The 18,751-nt window shown below is 42.9% G+C and overlaps 1 protein-coding gene across 1 annotated transcript in view; it reads left to right on the top strand.

Moving 5' to 3' along the window:
* LOC140456888 (uncharacterized) overlaps window positions 1-18,751 on the top strand; it is a 66,071-nt gene that overhangs the window by 9,811 nt on the left and 37,509 nt on the right. The window contains exon 3 of the mRNA XM_072550796.1: window positions 9,790-11,466. Within this exon, the coding sequence (XP_072406897.1) occupies window positions 9,790-10,623 (834 nt within the window). The 3' untranslated portion in view covers window positions 10,624-11,466. The remainder of the gene's footprint in view (window positions 1-9,789; window positions 11,467-18,751) is intronic.

Genomic DNA, 18,751 nt, shown 5'->3' with positions numbered 1-18,751 from the left:
ACAGCCACCCCTCTGTCCTTGGTATTGATGTGGATTTATGTCTCAAATTCTACCTGTGATGCAATGACACTCATTAATGTTGGATTATTTTGAATGAATACAATTGAATATAGAAAAGGTCTCCTTCTTCCTATAAATAGCCAAGAAGTTAGACTATTTGACAGATCTAGCTCACCTTTGATAAATTGTGCCCAAAGGTGATTAAACTGTGTATAAAGTATTTTGGTGCACTCCTTCATTACTTCCACATCTTGTGTTTGATTGTATGACAGATAATCCAAGACTGTGCACTCTGGTTTGAGATATCCCAGCCAGGGATGACATCCTCCCACTAACTGTCCTGTTGAGACTTGTAACAATGTTGTAAGCTTCCTTGTGATCACCTCATTCTTTTAAACCATGGAGGATACATGCCAGTTTCTTCAATTTTTCTTCATGCAGCATCTTTACAATCTGGTGAACCTTTAGTAGGAGTTTAACACTGGTAAATATGTAGTTTTGTAGGTGAGACGACCAAAACTGCTCACAGCACTTCAAGGCCCTACACAACTGAACCAAGCCGTACTCTGCTTACAATAAAGGTCAACCTGCTGTCATGGTCACAAAGCATGAAGAGACACACAAACCAGTATAGATTTTCTAAAAAAATTAATTATTTTAAAGTGGAATGTTGTATGAAAGTGGATACTACCAATTGCAATGAATGCATGTTGTTAAATGGGATCTTGATCATATGGGCTGAGGAGTGACAGATGGAATTTAATCTAGATAAATGGTGCTACATTTTGGTGGGGTAAATCAGCAGGACTTAAACGCTCAATCAAAAGGTCCTGGTGAGTGTTGTTGAACATAGAGACTTGGGAGTGTAGGAACATTGTTCCTTGGAATTGGACTTGCAGGTAGACAGGATAGTGAAGATGGCATTCACTACACGTGCCCTTATTTGTCAGCACATTGAGTATAGGAGTTGGGATGTCATGTTGCAACTGTACAGGGCATCGGTTCAACCACATTTGGAATAGTGTCATGCTCAATGGTTAGCATTGCTGCCTCACTGTGCCAGTGACCTGGGTTCAATCACAGGGTGACTGTGCAAACTCCACATGTTCTCACCATGACTGTATGGATTTCTTCCAGGTGCTTAATTTTCTTCTTACTATCCAAAGTTGTGCAAGTTATGTGGATTGGCTATGCTAAATTGCCTGTAGTGTTCAGGGATGTGCAGGTTAGGTGTGTTAGCCAAGGGAAATGCAGAGTTATGGAATTAAGGTAGGGGATGGGTCTGGGTGGATACTCTTCGGAGGGTCGGTGTGAACTTGATGGACCAAATGGCCTGCTTCCAAACTGTAGGGAGACTATGGAATTCTGGTCTCCCTCCTGTCAGAAGGATGTTGGGTAAGTTGAAAAGGTTCATAAAAGAATTAGAAGGATGTAGCCAGGGTTATAGAACATAGAACATTACAGCGCAGTACAGGCCCTTCGGCCCTCAATGTTGCGCCGATCAAAGCCCACCTAACCTACACTAACCCACTATCCTCCATATACCTATCCAATGCCCGCTTAAATACCCATAAAGAGGGAGAGTCCACTACTGCTACTGGCAGGGCATTCCATGAACTTACGACTCGCTGAGTGAAGAACCTACCCCTAACATCAGTCCTATATCTACCCCCCCTTAATTTAAAGCTATGCCCCCTTGTAATAGCTGTAATAGGTTGGAGGGTTTGAGCTCTCTGGAGAGGCTGAATAAGCTGGAGTTGTTTTCCGTGGAGCATTGTAAGCTGAGGGGTAACCTTATAGAAATTTATAAATCATGAGGGGCATGGATAGGGTGACTAGTCAAGATCTTTTCCACTCCAAAACTAGATGGCATAGGATAAAGTTGGGAGGGGAAATAACGTAAAGGAGGTCTCTGGGGCAACTTTTTCATGCAGAGGGTGGTGTGTGTGTGTGTGGAATGAGTTGCCAGGGTTAGAGGAGGTGGTTCAGGCTGGTAAAATTATGCCATTTAAAAGGCATCTGGATGCGTATGTGAATAGGAAGGTTTAGTGGGAAATGGACCAAATGCTGACAAATGGGATTACAATAATTTGGGGTAAAAACCAAAACAAACTGTAGATGCTGTAAATCAGAAACAGAAATTGTTGGAAAAGTTCAGCAGGTCTGGCTTCATCTTGGAGGGAAATAAGAGTTAACACCAAATTTTGTGTACAGCCCCCTGATGTTTCACAAGCCCAGTTCTGCACCCATCCCTAGTTTTGTGGCTCCCAATCTGTCCTTCCAGTTTTGCAACCCCTAACACTGCTTTCCTTTGTAACCACAATTTTGTGCAGTATCACCCCCCCCCCCCCCCCAAATCGATGCACTGCCTCATTTTTCACCTCACAGTGCCTTCACCTGACCCCAATTATAGTGCAATTTTGCAGAGCCCCCAAAAAGTTTGCACATCCCCATGTTTTGTGCCCCTGTCAATTTTCCAGACAAGTGCCTCTGTACTGTCTATAGGAATGAGCCTGACTTTCCAGTTGTTTGCTGTTTCAATAAACCATTTTGTTCCCATTATGAACATTTAATTCCTGGAGCTGCTGCAATGATCCACTGAAGCTTCACGCAAGCTCAAAGAACAACACCTCATTTTCACTTTGAGTGGTTTACAGCCCCTCAGTCTGAATCCTCAATCTTCAGAAACTGACTCCATGGTGTTTCAACTCCATTTTTTTTTACATGTCAATCCCTGCGCCACCCTCCCCCGTCCACACAGCCTTGTCTGGTTTGCTTTGCCCTTAGACGAGAGGATCCATTCTTTCACATCTTACCTTAAAACCATGATCTGGAAAACGCCGGTGTTGGACTGGGGTGTACAAAGTTAAAAATCACACAACACCAGATTATAGTCCAACAGGTTTAATTGGAAGCACACTAGCGCGTGGGAACACCTCCCACCTTGTACATAGCAGGTAGTCATGTGACTCAGCCAACGTTGTCTATCTTATACGTTGCAGGCAAGGATTTCGACCTAAAAACCATTTTATATCCCTTTTCACAATCACAAACAAGTGCTTTGTCTTTTGCATTGGGCCTCTGCACCAACTACAGCCTATCTTCTGTCTTGTCCACGAAAGTAAAAATTCATTTTACAACACTTTTCAGTTTTGAAGAAGTCATATAAGATTTGAAATATTAACTCTGCTTCTCATTCCACAGATGCGGCCATATCTACTGAGTTAGGAGAAAGTGAGGACTGCACATGCTGGAGATCAGTCAAAGAATATGGTGCTGGAAAAGCACAACCAGTCAGACAGCGTCCGAAGAGCAGGAGAGTCGACGTTTCGAGCGCAAGCTCTTCATCAGGAAGGAGCACTTCCTGATGAAGGGCTTAATGCTTGAAACATCGAGTCTCCTGCACCTCGGATACTGCCTGACCGACTATGCTTTTCCAGCACCATACCTACTGAGTTTCTCCACCAGACTCTTGTTTGTAGCAGTTTTCCAACACACAAAGCTTTTTGCTTTTATTTTAACAAATGCTTGCCCAGGTCTTGGACCTACATACCATCTGCCTGTTTCCAGTTAAAAGCAGGAGCTAGGAAAATCTATTACACCCGGTAAATTAGGACGTAAATTAGTATTTGGACGTGGAATTTGTGGAAAGAAGTAAATGGCAGAGAGAAAAGTGTATGTGCAGGGGGAATTGCAAATTTGTGCAGGAATCTTTTTATTTAAATAATGTAATTTATTCATGAAAAAAATACATAGTTACTAAAGAAGTTCCATTTTGTACAATGGCAAATAAAGAAAACAAAAGAAAATTGGAGTTGGACTCTATCCAATAAACAAACTAAATATAAACATTATATTTACATATATCTGAGCCAGCGGGAGAGTTCTGAAAAATTAACTTTTACAGAAAGACCTTACACGGTGGTCCTTCTCACTGTGCTTTGATGGCAGCTGCCCCAAGCTTTACTGCATTCCTCAGCATGTAGTCCTCAATCTTTGAATGTGCCAGTTTGCAACACTCTGTCGGGGTCAACTGCTTGTTCTGGAAAACCAACAAGTTTTGGGCAGACAAAAGAGCATCTTTCACAGAATTAATGGTCCTCTAGGTGCAGTTGATGTTTGTCTCTGTGTGCATCCTAGGGAACAAACTGTAGAGCACAGAGTTCCATGTCACGGAGCTACTCGGGACAGACCTCGACAAAAAACACTGCATCTTTCTCCAGACTTCCTTTGCAAAGGCACATTCTAGAAGGAGATATGTAATGGTATCTTCCCCCATGCAGCCACTTTTGAGGGTAATGTGTGGTGGCACAGACTGGGCATACATGAAGGATCTCATAGGTAATGCCTTTTTCACCACCAGCCAAGCAATATCTTAGTGCTTGTTGGGGAGTTCTGATGATGAGGCACTCAGCCAAATGACTTTGACAGTCTGCTCAGGGCACCATGCGACAGGATCCACCCTCTCCTTTTCCAGCAGGGTCTCAAAGGTGCTACGTGCTGACCACTTCCTGATGGGCTTGTGATCAAAGGTGTTTTTCTTTGCAAACGTCTACATGAAGGATATGTAATATGGAAAGGTCCAACTAGTTCCTTTCAAAACCATCAAGAACACAACAGCCCCGAATCCTATATTGCAAGCAACACAGTCCTCGCTCTCGCTCTAACCCAGAGCAGCATTTTGCTTCCTAGCTTTCTTGGGATCTGGCTGCCATTGGATGGGCCACAGCAGACCTTGCCCAGCCCTACCCACTTTTCAACTGAGTGACTTGTCAGGGCAGTTAAAAATCAGCCAGTACTCTGAACAGGTCTGGTGTCCGTGTTACAGGAAGGATATTGTTAAGCTGGGGACAGTTCAGAAGAGATTTCCTCGGATGTTGGCAAGAATGGAGGGTTTGAGTTGTAAGGAGGGGCTGACACGTTTTTCACTGGAGCATAGGAGGTTGAGGGGTGACCTTACAGAGGTTTATAAAATCATGAGGGGCACAGACAAAGTGAATAGTAGGTGTCTTTTCCTTAGGGTGGAGATTTCATGACTAGGGGCATATTTTTAAGGTGAAAAGGGAAAGATTTAAAAAACACATGAGGGGCAATTTGTTTTTACACTGAAAGTGGTTTGTGTGTGGAATGAGCTTCCAGAGGAAGTGGTGGATGCAGGCACAGTTACAATGATTAAATGACATTTGGACAGGTACATGAACAAGAAATATTTGGAGGGATATGGGCCAAGAACAAACAGGTGGGACTAGTTTAGTTTGGGATTTTGTTCAGCATGGACTGGTTGGACCGAAGGGTCTGTTTCTGCGCTGTATGACTCTCCAACCACATTGCTCTGGGTCCAGTATTACATGTAGGCCAGACCAGTTACGGCAGTAGATTTCTTTCTTGGACAAGCAATGATGGTTGCCACAGTCTCCATTATACGTGATTGGCTTTTTCGGTTCAGATTTGTGGATTAAATTTCAATCCCAGCAGCTGCTGTCCCCAGAACTTGTGCCTGGGCCTCTGGATTCCTCATCCAGTGAGTTGACTACTGCTTGATCCCTGGCCTGCCTCACATCAAAACTGACCCCCCCCCCCATCCCCCATCCCCCATCCCCCATCCCCCATCCCCCCTTCCCCCTTCCCCCTTCCCCCTTCCCCCATCCCCCATCCCCCATCCCCCATCCCCCATCCCCCATCCCCCTTCCCCCATCCCCCATCCCCCATCCCCCTTCCCCCTTCCCCCTTCCCCCATCCCCCATCCCCCATCCCCCATCCCCCTTCCCCCATCCCCCATCCCCCATCCCCCATCCAAACCTCAAGTCCATTGTTAGGGAGTTTTCTTGGAGAGACACTCAAAAGTACAGTACACACCAACACCAGCTACAGTAGGGGATAGTGTTTGGGGCCAGGGTAATTTACAATGTAGTTGTTGTAATCAGCCTGTTTGACTAGTTTACAACGCACTTCTTGGACCTGGTATGACTTGAACCCAGGCCTCATGGCTCAGAGGTAGTGACACTACTACTGAGCCACAAGAGCCCTTTATTCACAATCTGTATTTGTGACTTTGACGCAAGGGAGAGGAGCTATCACCAAGTTTGCCGATGCCACAAAAGTAGGTGGTGTGGGTAAAAGAAACTTGGCAGATGGGATGTAATGTGGGGTGATGCACTCGGCAGGAAGAGGAGCTGAATGTTATTTAATTGGAGAAAGACTGCAGAAAATTACAGAGCAGGCAAAGTCTTTACCCTGGGGTGGGGGAGTCCAAAACTAGAGGGGCATGGGTTTAGTGTGAGAGGAGAAAGATATAGATTTGTGGGCGGCACGGTGGCACAGTGGTTAGCACTGCTGCCTCACAGCGGCAGAGACCTGGGTTCAATTCCCGCCTCAGGCGACTGACTGTGTGGAGTTTGCACGTTCTCCCCGTGTCTGCGTGGGTTTCCTCCGGTTTCCTCCCACAGTCCAAAGATGTGCAGGCCAGGTGAATTGGCCATGCTAAATTGCCCATAGTGTTAGGTAAGGGGTAGATGTAGATGTAGATGTAGATGTAGATGTAGGGGTATGGGTGGGTTACGCTTCGGCGGGGCGGTGTGGACTTGTTGGGCCGAAGGGCCTGTTTCCACACTGTAAGTAATCTAATCTATATAAAAGAGAACTAAGGGGTAACTTTTTCACGCAGAGGATGGTATGTGTATGGAATGAGCTGCCAGAGGAAGTGGTGGAGGCTTGTGCAATTACAACATTTAAGAGGCATTTGGATGGGTAAATGAACAGGAAAGGTTTGGAAGGATATGGGCCGGGTGCTGGCAGGTGGGACTAGATTGGGTTGGGAAATCTGGTCGGCATGGTCGGGTTGGACTGAAGGGTCTGTTTCCGTGCTGTACATCTCTATGACTCTATTTGTAGCAATCTGTGGCAGCAAGGCCAGTCCCATCTTTCACAACACCAAGGACAGGTAGAACCTCAGTATGTCCTGACACTTGGTGCTTGCATATTGAGGACCTGCACACAGCTTGATGCAGCCAAGCAGCATTGGTGCAGCGTTGCCATCATGATGAGGGCAACATTGGGGACAGTCTCCCCTCTCCATGCAGAGCTTTGTACATGCTGTCCCTGTGAAAGTGGTCCATCTTAAATAGAAAAAGAAATTGCTGCAAAAGCTCAGCAGGTCTAGCAACACCTATGGAGAGATATCAGAGTTAAAGTTTCGGGTCGAATGATCCTTCCTAAGAACACGGATTTTACATAGATCAGTGCAGGAATTACATAGGGTAGGCATAATCGCATGATAACAAGTGCAAAATGGCTAAATGTGAATAGCACGTTAATTGGAGGGGGTATCAGTGGGCTGAGAGAAAAAAACTTATTTATTTACTTATTTATTTTACTTGTGTTAGTCCTAAATGGCATTTCCCTTCCCCACCCCGCCCCGTACAAGCAGGGACTAAAATCTTCCTTGTATCCACCCCGTCTCTCCCTTTAGGTGGTTTGCAGGGATTTCAATGAGATCCCCCACTCAGGAAGAGAGGAGGAAAATGAATAGATTTCACAAAGTGACCTCTCCCCCAGAGTCTGAGCTGGGCCAGGAAGAGGGGGGGAGGGGCAACCCGTCCAACGGCTTCTCTGGCCCGCGCAGGCAACCCGTCGCCCTGGAAACCTCGGCTCGAGGAGGGAGAAGAGGGGGCGAAAAACCGGGTGCGGGCGGGGCTGCCACGCCGCGGGCATGTCGCCACCCAGCACCGTGATTCCATTGGCTGTTTCTACTATCAATCGTGTGAACGGACCAATAGAAAAGGTTCGGACACAGGAAGCCTTCGTCCTCCAGCCAATCAGAGCCCCCCACTGTCTGAATTGTGGAGGTTGGACAATGAGCTTCTGAAGCTGCTCAGCAAAGGCGCAGCTGGTGCTCATCTGTCTCTCTGAATGAAAATTGAGCTTCAACCCAGGCTGAAACCTCCTCTTCTGTCTGACCTCTGTGAGCACAATGCTTTATTTTCTCTCCCTTTCCACTCAATTTCTCGTGGTGCTAGACCTAATTTTAGGGACTGAACAAGTGTAGTAGGGAAGCAATTTGGCGAGAGCGATCATAATACTAGGATTTAAGATAGTCATGGAAAAGGACAAAGATGGCGCAGAAATAAATATTCTGAATTGGTGGCAGACCAATTGGTTGAGACATTTTGATGTGATAAAATAGCACCTTGCCAAAGTGGCTGGGAGCAACTACTTGTGGGTAAACTTAAAATAGAACAGTGGGAGTCTTTCCAAAAGGAAATTGTGAAAGACCAGGGCCATGTTCACATAAAGGAGAAGGGTGGTGTGGGATATAGGTAAATTAATGTTACTTCTGCAATTCCATTTTACTAAGTAAAATGAACTCACACCAGTATGTAATTGTTTTAGCCACGAGCTGAGTCAACAAGAATGGAAACGATGTGGAGGAAATGTATAATTGTTTTTGTATTAGCTAAAACTGTATGTCAGAAGGTAGACATTACGGGCAAATAGATAAGATGTTGTGAGGGGATGAAGTTAAGCTAGATACGCCTGTACAAACAGTAGGTATAAACATCTGCTTCCCACTTTTACAAAAACACAGGAACAAACCCCAATTAAAAGGGTCATAGGGATTAGAACGGCCTCGGGAAAGGCACAGATGAAGGGGGTAGATAATGATGAAGAAAGGATATGCCTAACAATGACCTACAGCAGGATGAGGTCAAACAGCCTTGTGAGGCCAGGAATAAGCATTTTGTCACAGATAAGGCCGGATAAGGCAAGAGATAAACAGGGGTAATGGGGGCCGGTCTTAGGGAAGTGGAGGATGTAAACAGGGGAGGGAGCAGTGTAGAACAATAGAAATCAAATCATATAAATGTTGTGTATGAATTGAATTTGGTGTGTATATGTCCTCTACCTTATAGGCACTGGACATCTCACCCACTTGCAAGTGTAAAATAAAGGACACTGCTGATTCAGATTTTGTCTTGGACTGCAATTATTGAGGTGTGTGAGCTTTGTTTCTCACAGTGGGAGCCACAATCCAGAGAATTCTGGATGTACAGGATTGGATAAGGAAAACGATGGAAAACGTATGGAAGATACTGAGGGCTCAGAACATCATAAGTTTTCAAGACATATTGAAAATGCAGTAGGTTACTTTAAACGAGATGAGGAAAGTGAAAAGGAACATGAAAAATGCATTGGTAGGGAGAATAAAGAAGGAAATCCTGGACAGGTTGAAGAAATAATCTTCATAATTGTGCTTTTAATATCACAGTCAGATTCAGATACAAGGATAATATTCGCTATCCTGTGTGTTTGGTCAGGTTGCTTGAGATTTTAACACACAATTAATAATTAAACTATTAAATTCTCCAGTTGTAAATAATTGTAAAACAATATGGAAGAAATTATCTACAATTTTATTTGGATTTCTGCCCAAAGGAGGAGGGAGGTTTAGTGGGATTGGGATTTACAGCTTTGGGGACCAAGAAGAAAAATTGTTCCACAGAAACTGGAATTATCCGTTCTGAATTTCTATCCTATTCTGACCTTTTGTAAACTCCTTTTCCAGTAGATTAGGAGAGGATTAGAAACAGCCAAACCAAACATCATCAAGATCTGATAGAAACCACTTGATTCATCAGGAGCTGAATATGATCAGTATTTGAATGTGTTCATCTGGTTTATCAGTGGGACAATATTTCAAACACCAGTGTGACTGGAAAAACACAGAGACAAATACACACGAGTGTTCCAGTGAGCTGACTGGAAAGAGCTTTAACCAGTTGCACAGCCTGAAAGAAATCACATCATTCACAGCAGGAGAAACCATACAGTTTGTCAACAAGAGCGAGACACAAGGACAACGGCACTGTGGAGAAACCATGGAAATGCGGGGACTGTGGGAAGGGATTCAAATACCCATCCCGGCTGGAAACTCATCGACGCAGTCACACTGGGGAGAAACTGTGGAAATGCGAGGACTGTGGAAAGGGATTCAATTACCCATCTCGGCTAGAATCTCATCGACACAGCCATACTGGAGAGAGGCTGTTCACCTGCACTGTGTGTGGGAAGGGATTCAATCAGTCAGCCAATCTGCTAAAACACCAGCTTATTCACACTGAGGAGAGGCCTTTCAGCTGCAGAGACTGTGGAAGGAGGTTCAGGCAGTCATCCAACCTCACTACACACCAACGAGTTCACACTAAGGAGAGACCATTCGTCTGCTCCGTGTGTGGGAAGGGATTCATTCAGTCAGCTACCCTGCTGACACACCAGCGTATTCATTCTGATGAGAGGCCATTCAGCTGCACTTACTGTGGGAAGAGGTTCAGGCATTCAGGCCACCTCACTGTACACCAGCGAACCCACACTGGGGAGAAGCCATTTATCTGCTCCCATTGTGGCAAAAGATTCACTGATTCATCTGCCCTGTTGACACACCGGCGAATTCACACCGGACAGAGGCCATTCACCTGCACTGAGTGCGGGAAGGGGTTTGCTCATTCATCGAATCTAGTGGTACATCAGCGAGTTCACACTGGGGAGAGGCCGATCACCTGCACTGAGTGTGGAGAGGGATTCACTCAGTCATCCCAACTGCTCAGACACAAGCAAGATCACAAGTGACTGCAGAGAATGGATTCTGTTCTGAACCATAATGAGGACTGAGCCCCTTTCATCCTGACAGTTTGGATTTCTTTCTGCTGCTGTTAATAATTTTTGTATATGGATAGGAGTTTAACATTTTGCATCGATGGCTGATTTTATTCTTGCAACTACAATGTCCTTTTAAGAACCACTGTATATGATCTTTCTCCGTAATTCAGGAACAACAGTACTCTGAACTCAATCCTAAATTTTAGTTTGCTACAAATTCTACATTCAGTGTCTGAATTGATGTCTCCAATGAGAAAGTGCTGATGCATTCTTGCTCAGTGACCTGTGCATTCCCACAGAGCAGGAAGAAAGGGAATGGGAATTGGTGGAGAATCAAGAATCTCCAAACGTTACCCCTCTGTCAGGTACAGAAATCCCCTCAGCACAGGAATGGAGATAAATCCAATCCGAGTAACGGGATGGAGCGAATCATTGTATAATAATCTTGCAAAAATTTCAGAAATGTTTTGAATTTTATAGAAATAGCCCCCACTCAGTTTCTTTAATGAAGAATGCTTCCATCAGCCTATTAGCTGACAGGCCATATCTCCAACACAAACCCTGAAGCAAGGCATTTCTAACCCTGATGTTTGCGAGTGGCTCAGGAAATTCAGCTGTCTGTGCAAAGGTGCAAACTAGTCTCGAGGTGAAAAGAATCGCTCTCGACAGGAAAACAATTTTGATGTGATCCAGGCTGGCTCCAGCCCAAACCCCACCCTCTAGTTCACATGAGGAAACTTGATCAGAGGAACACTGCTCCCAGATATAGAGACCAGCAGCCACTGCACCTCATTGATTTGTTCTTTGGAATTGGTAAGCTGCTCTTGCCTGTCACGGGATGTAAGCCTATTGTATCTATTTAGCTAATGCTTCAGCTTTAAACTATTTCTTTGCAATAAGCTACTTTAAAATCACTTGAGCTAAAATGCATTTTCAGGTAACCTGTGACTCCTGACCTAAACCTTGCAATTGGTGTGAGATTACAGTGGTTGAGGACATAGTCTTGAGAAACTGCAGGTTTTTTGAACAAAAATGGCAATGTTCTGAAACAAAGTCAGGCGTTTACAATGGCTTTGGAATATTACAGGAAATAATTAACAGAGAAAAGAGGCATGCTGTGGGTAAGAGATATCCTGGGAATCATACCAGATTGCAACAGGAATTACCGTGGTTTCCCAATGGCTTTCTAAATGTAATGAAAAGGAAGTGTATCTAGAACCATTTCCTAAAACTGCATGCTGTGGATCCAACCAAGGATCAGGCTCGTTTAGATCTGGTCAGATGTAAAGAGGCAGGTTTTATCAATAATCTTAAGAAAAAGATCCATTTGAAAACAATGACCATAACATGGTGGAATTGAGCATTCCGTTTGAAAGGAAGAAATTTGGATCAGGTGCAACTTAAACAAGGGGAATTACAAAGGAACGAGAACAGAGGTGGTTCAACTGCAAAAGGAACTTGGCAGAGAAGATAGTAAATAAACAGTGGTAGAGGTTTAGAAGTCATGACTTGGAATAAAAACAATGCTCAGTGACAAAGGAGGATTTGAAGAAGGGGATAAACTAACCATGATTGACCATAGAAGTTAATCATAGAATCCCGACAGTGTGGAAACAGGCCATTTGGCCCAATGGATCCACACTGACCCTCCGAAGAGTGGACCCACCCAGACCCATTCCCTTACCATATCACTCTATATTTCCCCTGACTAATGCAACTAACCTACACATCCCTGTACACTATAGGCAATTTTAGCATCGCTGACCCACCTAACATGCACATCTTTGGAAGGTGGGAGGAAACTGGAGCACCCAGAGGAAACCCACATAGACACGGGGAGAATGTGCAAACTCCACATAGACAGTCACCCGAGGGTTGATTCGAACCCAAGTTCCTGGCATTGTGAGGCAGCAGTGCTAACCACTGAGCTACCATGCTGCCCTAGTATTGAATCAGTTTGAAACAAAAAAAATTGCAAATATTAGTGGTAAGCAAGATGGCGACAGCGGGGTAAGCAACATTCAGCTCCTGAGCCTGGAGTTCGACTGCTCCTGGGCAGCATAGAGATGGCACTGTACAGCGGAGCCCACTGCATCTACACCTTTTTCGATCTTTCCCAATCTTTTTCTCATTAGCATTACTTTTTGATAGGCTCAGTCTTGGCAGGAGTGGCAGCAGAGACAGGAAGCATCAGTGGTGGGTAAGGCCCAGAGCAAGATTCATCTCGGACACAGCTAACAACGGACCTCGAGTCACCAGTCGTGACTCTTTGCATTCTTCATGTATTCCGGTACACGTGACAATAAATCTAATATAAATCTAATCTAAGAGGATTGGGAAAGTTTTGAAATTCATTTTCTGAAGTAGTACGAACTCATGTGGAAGAGCAGAGAGTTAAACAGCAGGATTAGCAGCTGAAATGGCCGATGATTATAAATTGGTCCAAAAATCAAAATTTGGCTTCCAAAATCAATTTCAATCCTTGAGGGATAGAAATTGGGGAAAAGAGAAATCCTCTTGTGGAAAGGGAAAGATAGGTGTCAGTGAAGATCATAAGGATAACTTAGCATGGAGTAAAAAGGAAACCTTGAAGGGGAAAGTGAAGTTAAAAATTCCAGTGTTTTCACTGCAATAAAGTAGGCCACATGAAATCAGTGTTGGTGGGCTAGGAAAAGCACTGGGAAGCTAGATGTAGGGATACAGGATAAGCCAGTGAATTTTGTTGGAGTGGTAACAGAAAGCACGGTGGGTGCTAAAAATCTGCCCCAGAATGTACAACCTGGTTGGATGTTGGTTAAGGAGGAAGGGCCAAATCTTCTTAAACCATATAGCTGCTAAGGTAAACGTTGCTCGCATAGGCCAGGAGCAGCAAGTAAAGAGGTTACAATATTAAGAGATACAGGATCCTCTCAATCTGTGATGTCTAACAGTGAGGAGATATATAATCTGCAAGACTATTTCCAGAAAAGGTACTAGTGATAGGAATTGACGGTGAGACAAGAAGTGCTCAATTATGTAAAGTGAGGTTAGAGTGTCTAGTGAAGAGTGGAGAAGTTGTGGTAGGAGTACTGGACAAACTCTCAGCTCTAGCAATACAATTTGTCCTTGCTAATGATATAGCTGGTTCACAGGAAGGAATGCTGCCTACTGTGGTTGAAAAGCCAGTGGAAACTGAAGTAATGCAGAACACAAATCCCGGAATTTTTCTTGACTGTGTGGTAATGAGGTCACTAAATCACCAGTTGAAACAGGAGAGATCAAGAAGTACAGATAAGAAAGTTGAAGCAGAATTAGCAGAGACCCTTTTTGATCACATGGTTGACACAAACTGGGAGCAGGTGGATGATAAAGCAGACAATTTTAGTTCAGATGAATTAACTGAGTTACAACAGAAAGAGGAAAATTTAAAGCAATTGTATCAAAAAATTGTATCAGAAAAAGAATCCAAATGTATTCCTGAGTGTTATTATCTGAAAATGGATGTCTCAATGAGCAACTGGAGACCATCACATATTCAGGCAGACGAGAAATGGTCAGAAGTTCATCAAGCCACTGGGTTGTTGGAAGGAGGTGTTGCGAATACTACACGAGCTACCACTAGAGTTATTTAGGAATGAGAAAAACTGAAGCTAAAATGCAACAACATATTTTCTGGCCTGGCTTGGAATGTATTTGAATTTTGCCAGACATGTCATAAATGTCAGGTAATTGGAAAACCATAGGCAGTAATAAAATTTGCACCTTTAATACCTATTCCTGCGTTTGAGGAAGCTTTTACAAGAGTCTTAATTGATTGTATAGGAGCCCTACCTCTAACAAAAATTGGGAATCAGTATTTATTAACAATAATGGATGCGTCCACTAGATTTCCAGAAGCTGTTCCATTACACAATATCACAACTAAAAGGATTGTAGAGGAGTTACTCAAATTTTCACTAGTAGATATGGACTACCAACAGAGATACAATCAGATCAAGGATCAAACTTTACATCAAAATTATTCAAGGAAGTTATGGGCAGCATAGGAATGAAACAATTCAATTCAATTCTTCTGCTTACCATCCAGGCAGTGCTAGAAAAGTGGCATTAGACATTAAAGACCATGTAGAGGACTTATAGTCAAGACTATCTAGATGATTAGGATAAGGGAATTCTGTTTGTGCTGTTTGTGATCAGAGATGCTCCAAATAAATCGACCAAATTCAGTCAGTTTGAATTAGTTTTTGGGCATGAAGTGAGAGGACCATTAAAATTGATTTAGGAGAAATTGGTAACTCACAATTCAGAGATCCCAGATTTGGAATGTGTGTCAAATTTTAGAGAACAATTAAATAGAGTTGGGGGAGTTGGCTAGACTGCATTTGAAAGTATCGCAGCATACAATGCAACAGACAAGAAATCAAAAACTTGGAAATTTGCTATTGGAGATAAGGTATTATTGTTACTATCAGTGATAGGTGAACCTTTAAAAGCAAGGTTTAGTGGACCTTATCAAGTCAAAAGGATATTGAGTAAGGTGAACTATTTGATAAGGACTCCAGACAGAAAGAAATCTCTCAGGGTGTGTGCTGTGAATATGGTCAAAAGGTATTTTGACAGGAAGGAAAGTAAGAGGAGAATGTGTTATTGGTTACAACACAGTTTGAGGAACCAAGTTCAGAGGATTCTGAATTGGACATTCCTCAAATTACATTGGACAATGAGAAAGTTGTCAAAAGTTGGAATAAATTGTTGAGTTATCCTCCAGAGTAAAGTTGAAATGACCAGAAGAGCTTTCGCTATCACATGGGGAGATATGTGGAAATAAGCTGGGAAATACTAATCTAATTATGCATGATGTAGATACAGGTGATGCTGATCCGACTAAGCAATATCCTTATAGACAAAAACTTCTAAATTTGGCACATGTTCAAAAGGGGATTTAATGCATGCTCCAAGATGACATAATTGAAGTGAGTTACAGCGACTGGGGCTCCCCAAAATAACGGTGCCAAAACCAGATTGCACACAACAGTTATGCGTGGGCATTCGCAAAGTCATTGCAGTTACGGAGACTGATGCATATCCAATTCTGCATTTGGAAGATTCTGTTGAAAATGTGGGACAAGCAACTTATGCTTCCAAGTTGAACTTGCTCAGAGGATACTGGCAGGTGCCTTTTGTTGAAATTAGCACAGGCAATTTCGGCATTCGTAACATTGAATGGACTGTATCAGTTTAAAATCATGCCATGAAAAATGCGGCAGTCGCATTTCAGAGACTAACCAGTAAGGTCGTTCCTGGATTATCCAACTGTGTCGTGTATATAGATGACCTGCTGAATTTTAGTCACACATGGAAGGAACATTTGCAACATTTATCAGATTTGTTCGATTGACTTCAGGAGGCAGGCTTGGTGATAAACCTAGCTAAGAGTGAATTTGCCAAAGCCCAACTCACCTTCCTGGGCCATATTATTGGACATGAACAAATAGCCCCACGGGATGCAAAAACAAAAGTAATTGGGGAGTTTCCCATACCAGTGACAAAAAGAGCACTTCCTGGGATTGAATGGATTTTATTGAAAATTCGTACCAAGTTTTAGCAGTGTGGCTGCTGCATTCATTGAATTGCGAAAGAAAGACGTTTCAGTGGACAGCTGACTGTCAGAAGGTATTTGACAACTTGAAAGTTGTATTAACCACTGCCTCAATATTAGCCACACCTAATTTTGCAAAGCCATTCAAGGTGGCTATTGATGCAAGTGATGTGGGTGTCAGTGCTATGCAGGAAGAGTATGCTAAGCTGGAAAGACCTATTGAGTACTTCTGGGGGAAATTGAACATGCATTCGATAGTTGAGAAGGAGACTTTGAGCTTGGTGTTGACATTACAGCATTTCAATGTTTATGTTTCCAGTAACATATCTGAGACAATCATATACACTGACCACAACCCATTGAAGTTTGTGGAGAAATTTAAGGACAAAAATGCCAGACTGTTTGCATGGAGCTTGTTGTTACAGCCATTAATTTGAAAATTGTGCATATGGCAAGATAAGAAACCATGATTGCCGACGCATTGTTGAGACTTGAATGAGGAGCAGAGGTGTTCGGTAGCAGGAATAAAACAGACTGAAACAGAATGTATTTGTGCATGTTTGCATGTTTATAGTCAGTGTAATGTATGTGTGTATTATAGAGTACTACAGTTTATGATAAAGGGGTTTTAAAATGAAGCCATTCAGTGTTCAGTGTGTTTAAGGGTGGGGATGTGTGATAATGATGATGCTCCTTGAACAAGGTTTTGTTGTCCTTGGCTTTTTTTTCAGAGAGGTTATAAAAGACACAGACTCTGAAAATCAGTCTAAGTTTGAAGGGTTTTAGGGCCAATTTGGTCATAACTAACAGATACTGCCTCAGGCAAAAGGCTTTCACGTTTAAAAAAAACTTGTACAATAAAGGGGGAGTGGCCAGTTCTCCCAGCTCAGCTTATCTCTGGTTTGGTTTGGTCTGGCTATTCACTGAAAGCAGTCAGGCAGTTTTGAAGGTGCTGGACCCAAGACGCAGGTCCATGCTGGTACTCTCTGTCTGACTTCTCTTCCGTAAGACCCTGTGTTTGATTGTACCTTTTGTACCAAGGAGTGTTTATGGGGATTGTTGCAAGTATTGGGAATAGCATCATTAAGTTTGTATAAACTTTTGGAATTTGGATTGGTTACGTTATTCTATATTATGTTCTCTTGTTTGTGTTTCATTTGGTAATCTTGTAAATAAATTCTGTTTTGTTTAAAACCAAGTGGTTTGACCAACTGCATTCTTCCTGGAATATCCACATTACACCTGCTTAAAACAACTAGCAAAGTTAGGGTATGGGCTATTTTCTTCAAATGTTTTGAAGGGGTCTGTCCTGGCCATAACATAAGGAATCTGCTGCTATCAAATTCCACATGTGTGCTTATGTAAGGTTTCAATCATCTGTTTTGGGGATGTCATGAGTGGAATGTGGCATATGATACCAAAAATGGCATCTGCAAACCAGATAATTAAGGGTTAATTGGACATAGCAACAAACAGTTGTTGGAGAGTAGAAAAATACATGAGAGCAAGATGTTTTGCAGCAGAACCTGGACATGGTTTTGACCACCAAGTACAGAAGTATGTATGAAAAAACTAAGTTGGGGCAATTCAGCACATCACATCAAATGCAGTTTACGTCAGAGACATTTCACAATTGGCCTTCACCATTGGACTGGATCTAAACCACTGGTGTGGAAATTGAGATCAAACTCCCATGTGGCTGGCAGTTATTGTAGAATAATAGAATCCCTACAGTGCAGAAACACGCTATTTGGCCAAAAAAGGCCACACCGACCCTCCGAAGAGTATTCCTCTACCCTATCACTTTATATTTCCCCTGACTAATGTACCTAACCTACACATTCCTGAACACGATGGGCAATTTAGCATGGCCAATTCATCTAACCTGCACATCTTTGGATATTATTGAGGAGTACCTGATAGGCCTGCGGCTCACTTGTTTGAACATATCTAAGCCATTTAAGCTAATAATTAATTCCATTATATTTAAAGTAGTATAACCTAATACGTTCCATACATAGTAATTTAAATTAATAAACTTGCATTATTTCAATGTGCATGTCAATTCTTGTACTCATTTTGGTCAGATCTCAAAGAATCAGTTAAGGTACTTCAGAATAACATTGCAGACACTGGGTGCAGTGTGGGTGTTGTTACCTGTACAAACTTTACAAAGGAAGATGGTGAAGTGTCACTGAATTGAATTCTGTGAAGAATTGAAGCCAACGGAATGAAGAGTCCTGTGAGAGCAGGGATGTAAAATTGTTTGCGATGAATTATTTCCCAGGCTCGAGGAGAGTGGACAGTATTGGGACCACCTCTCTTCTGGACAGATATTAATGACATGAACAATGCAGATGATTTCAAAATCCTAAACGAAGCAACAAGTCACAAATGAATGACACCAAGCAGAAAGTCACAGAATCTGTTCTTGTCCAAAAGAAAAGGTTTTTTTTGCAGAACCTTGTATTGTAACCTTTCCTGTTCTGCGTGTTTTTCCTGAACCTGATGTTCCAATAA

Source organism: Chiloscyllium punctatum, chromosome 31 (assembly GCF_047496795.1).
Source record: "Chiloscyllium punctatum isolate Juve2018m chromosome 31, sChiPun1.3, whole genome shotgun sequence".
NCBI lineage: Eukaryota > Metazoa > Chordata > Chondrichthyes > Orectolobiformes > Hemiscylliidae > Chiloscyllium > Chiloscyllium punctatum.
The sequence above is the reverse complement of the archived record's forward strand: the minus strand, read 5'-3'. Positions and strand labels throughout refer to the sequence as shown.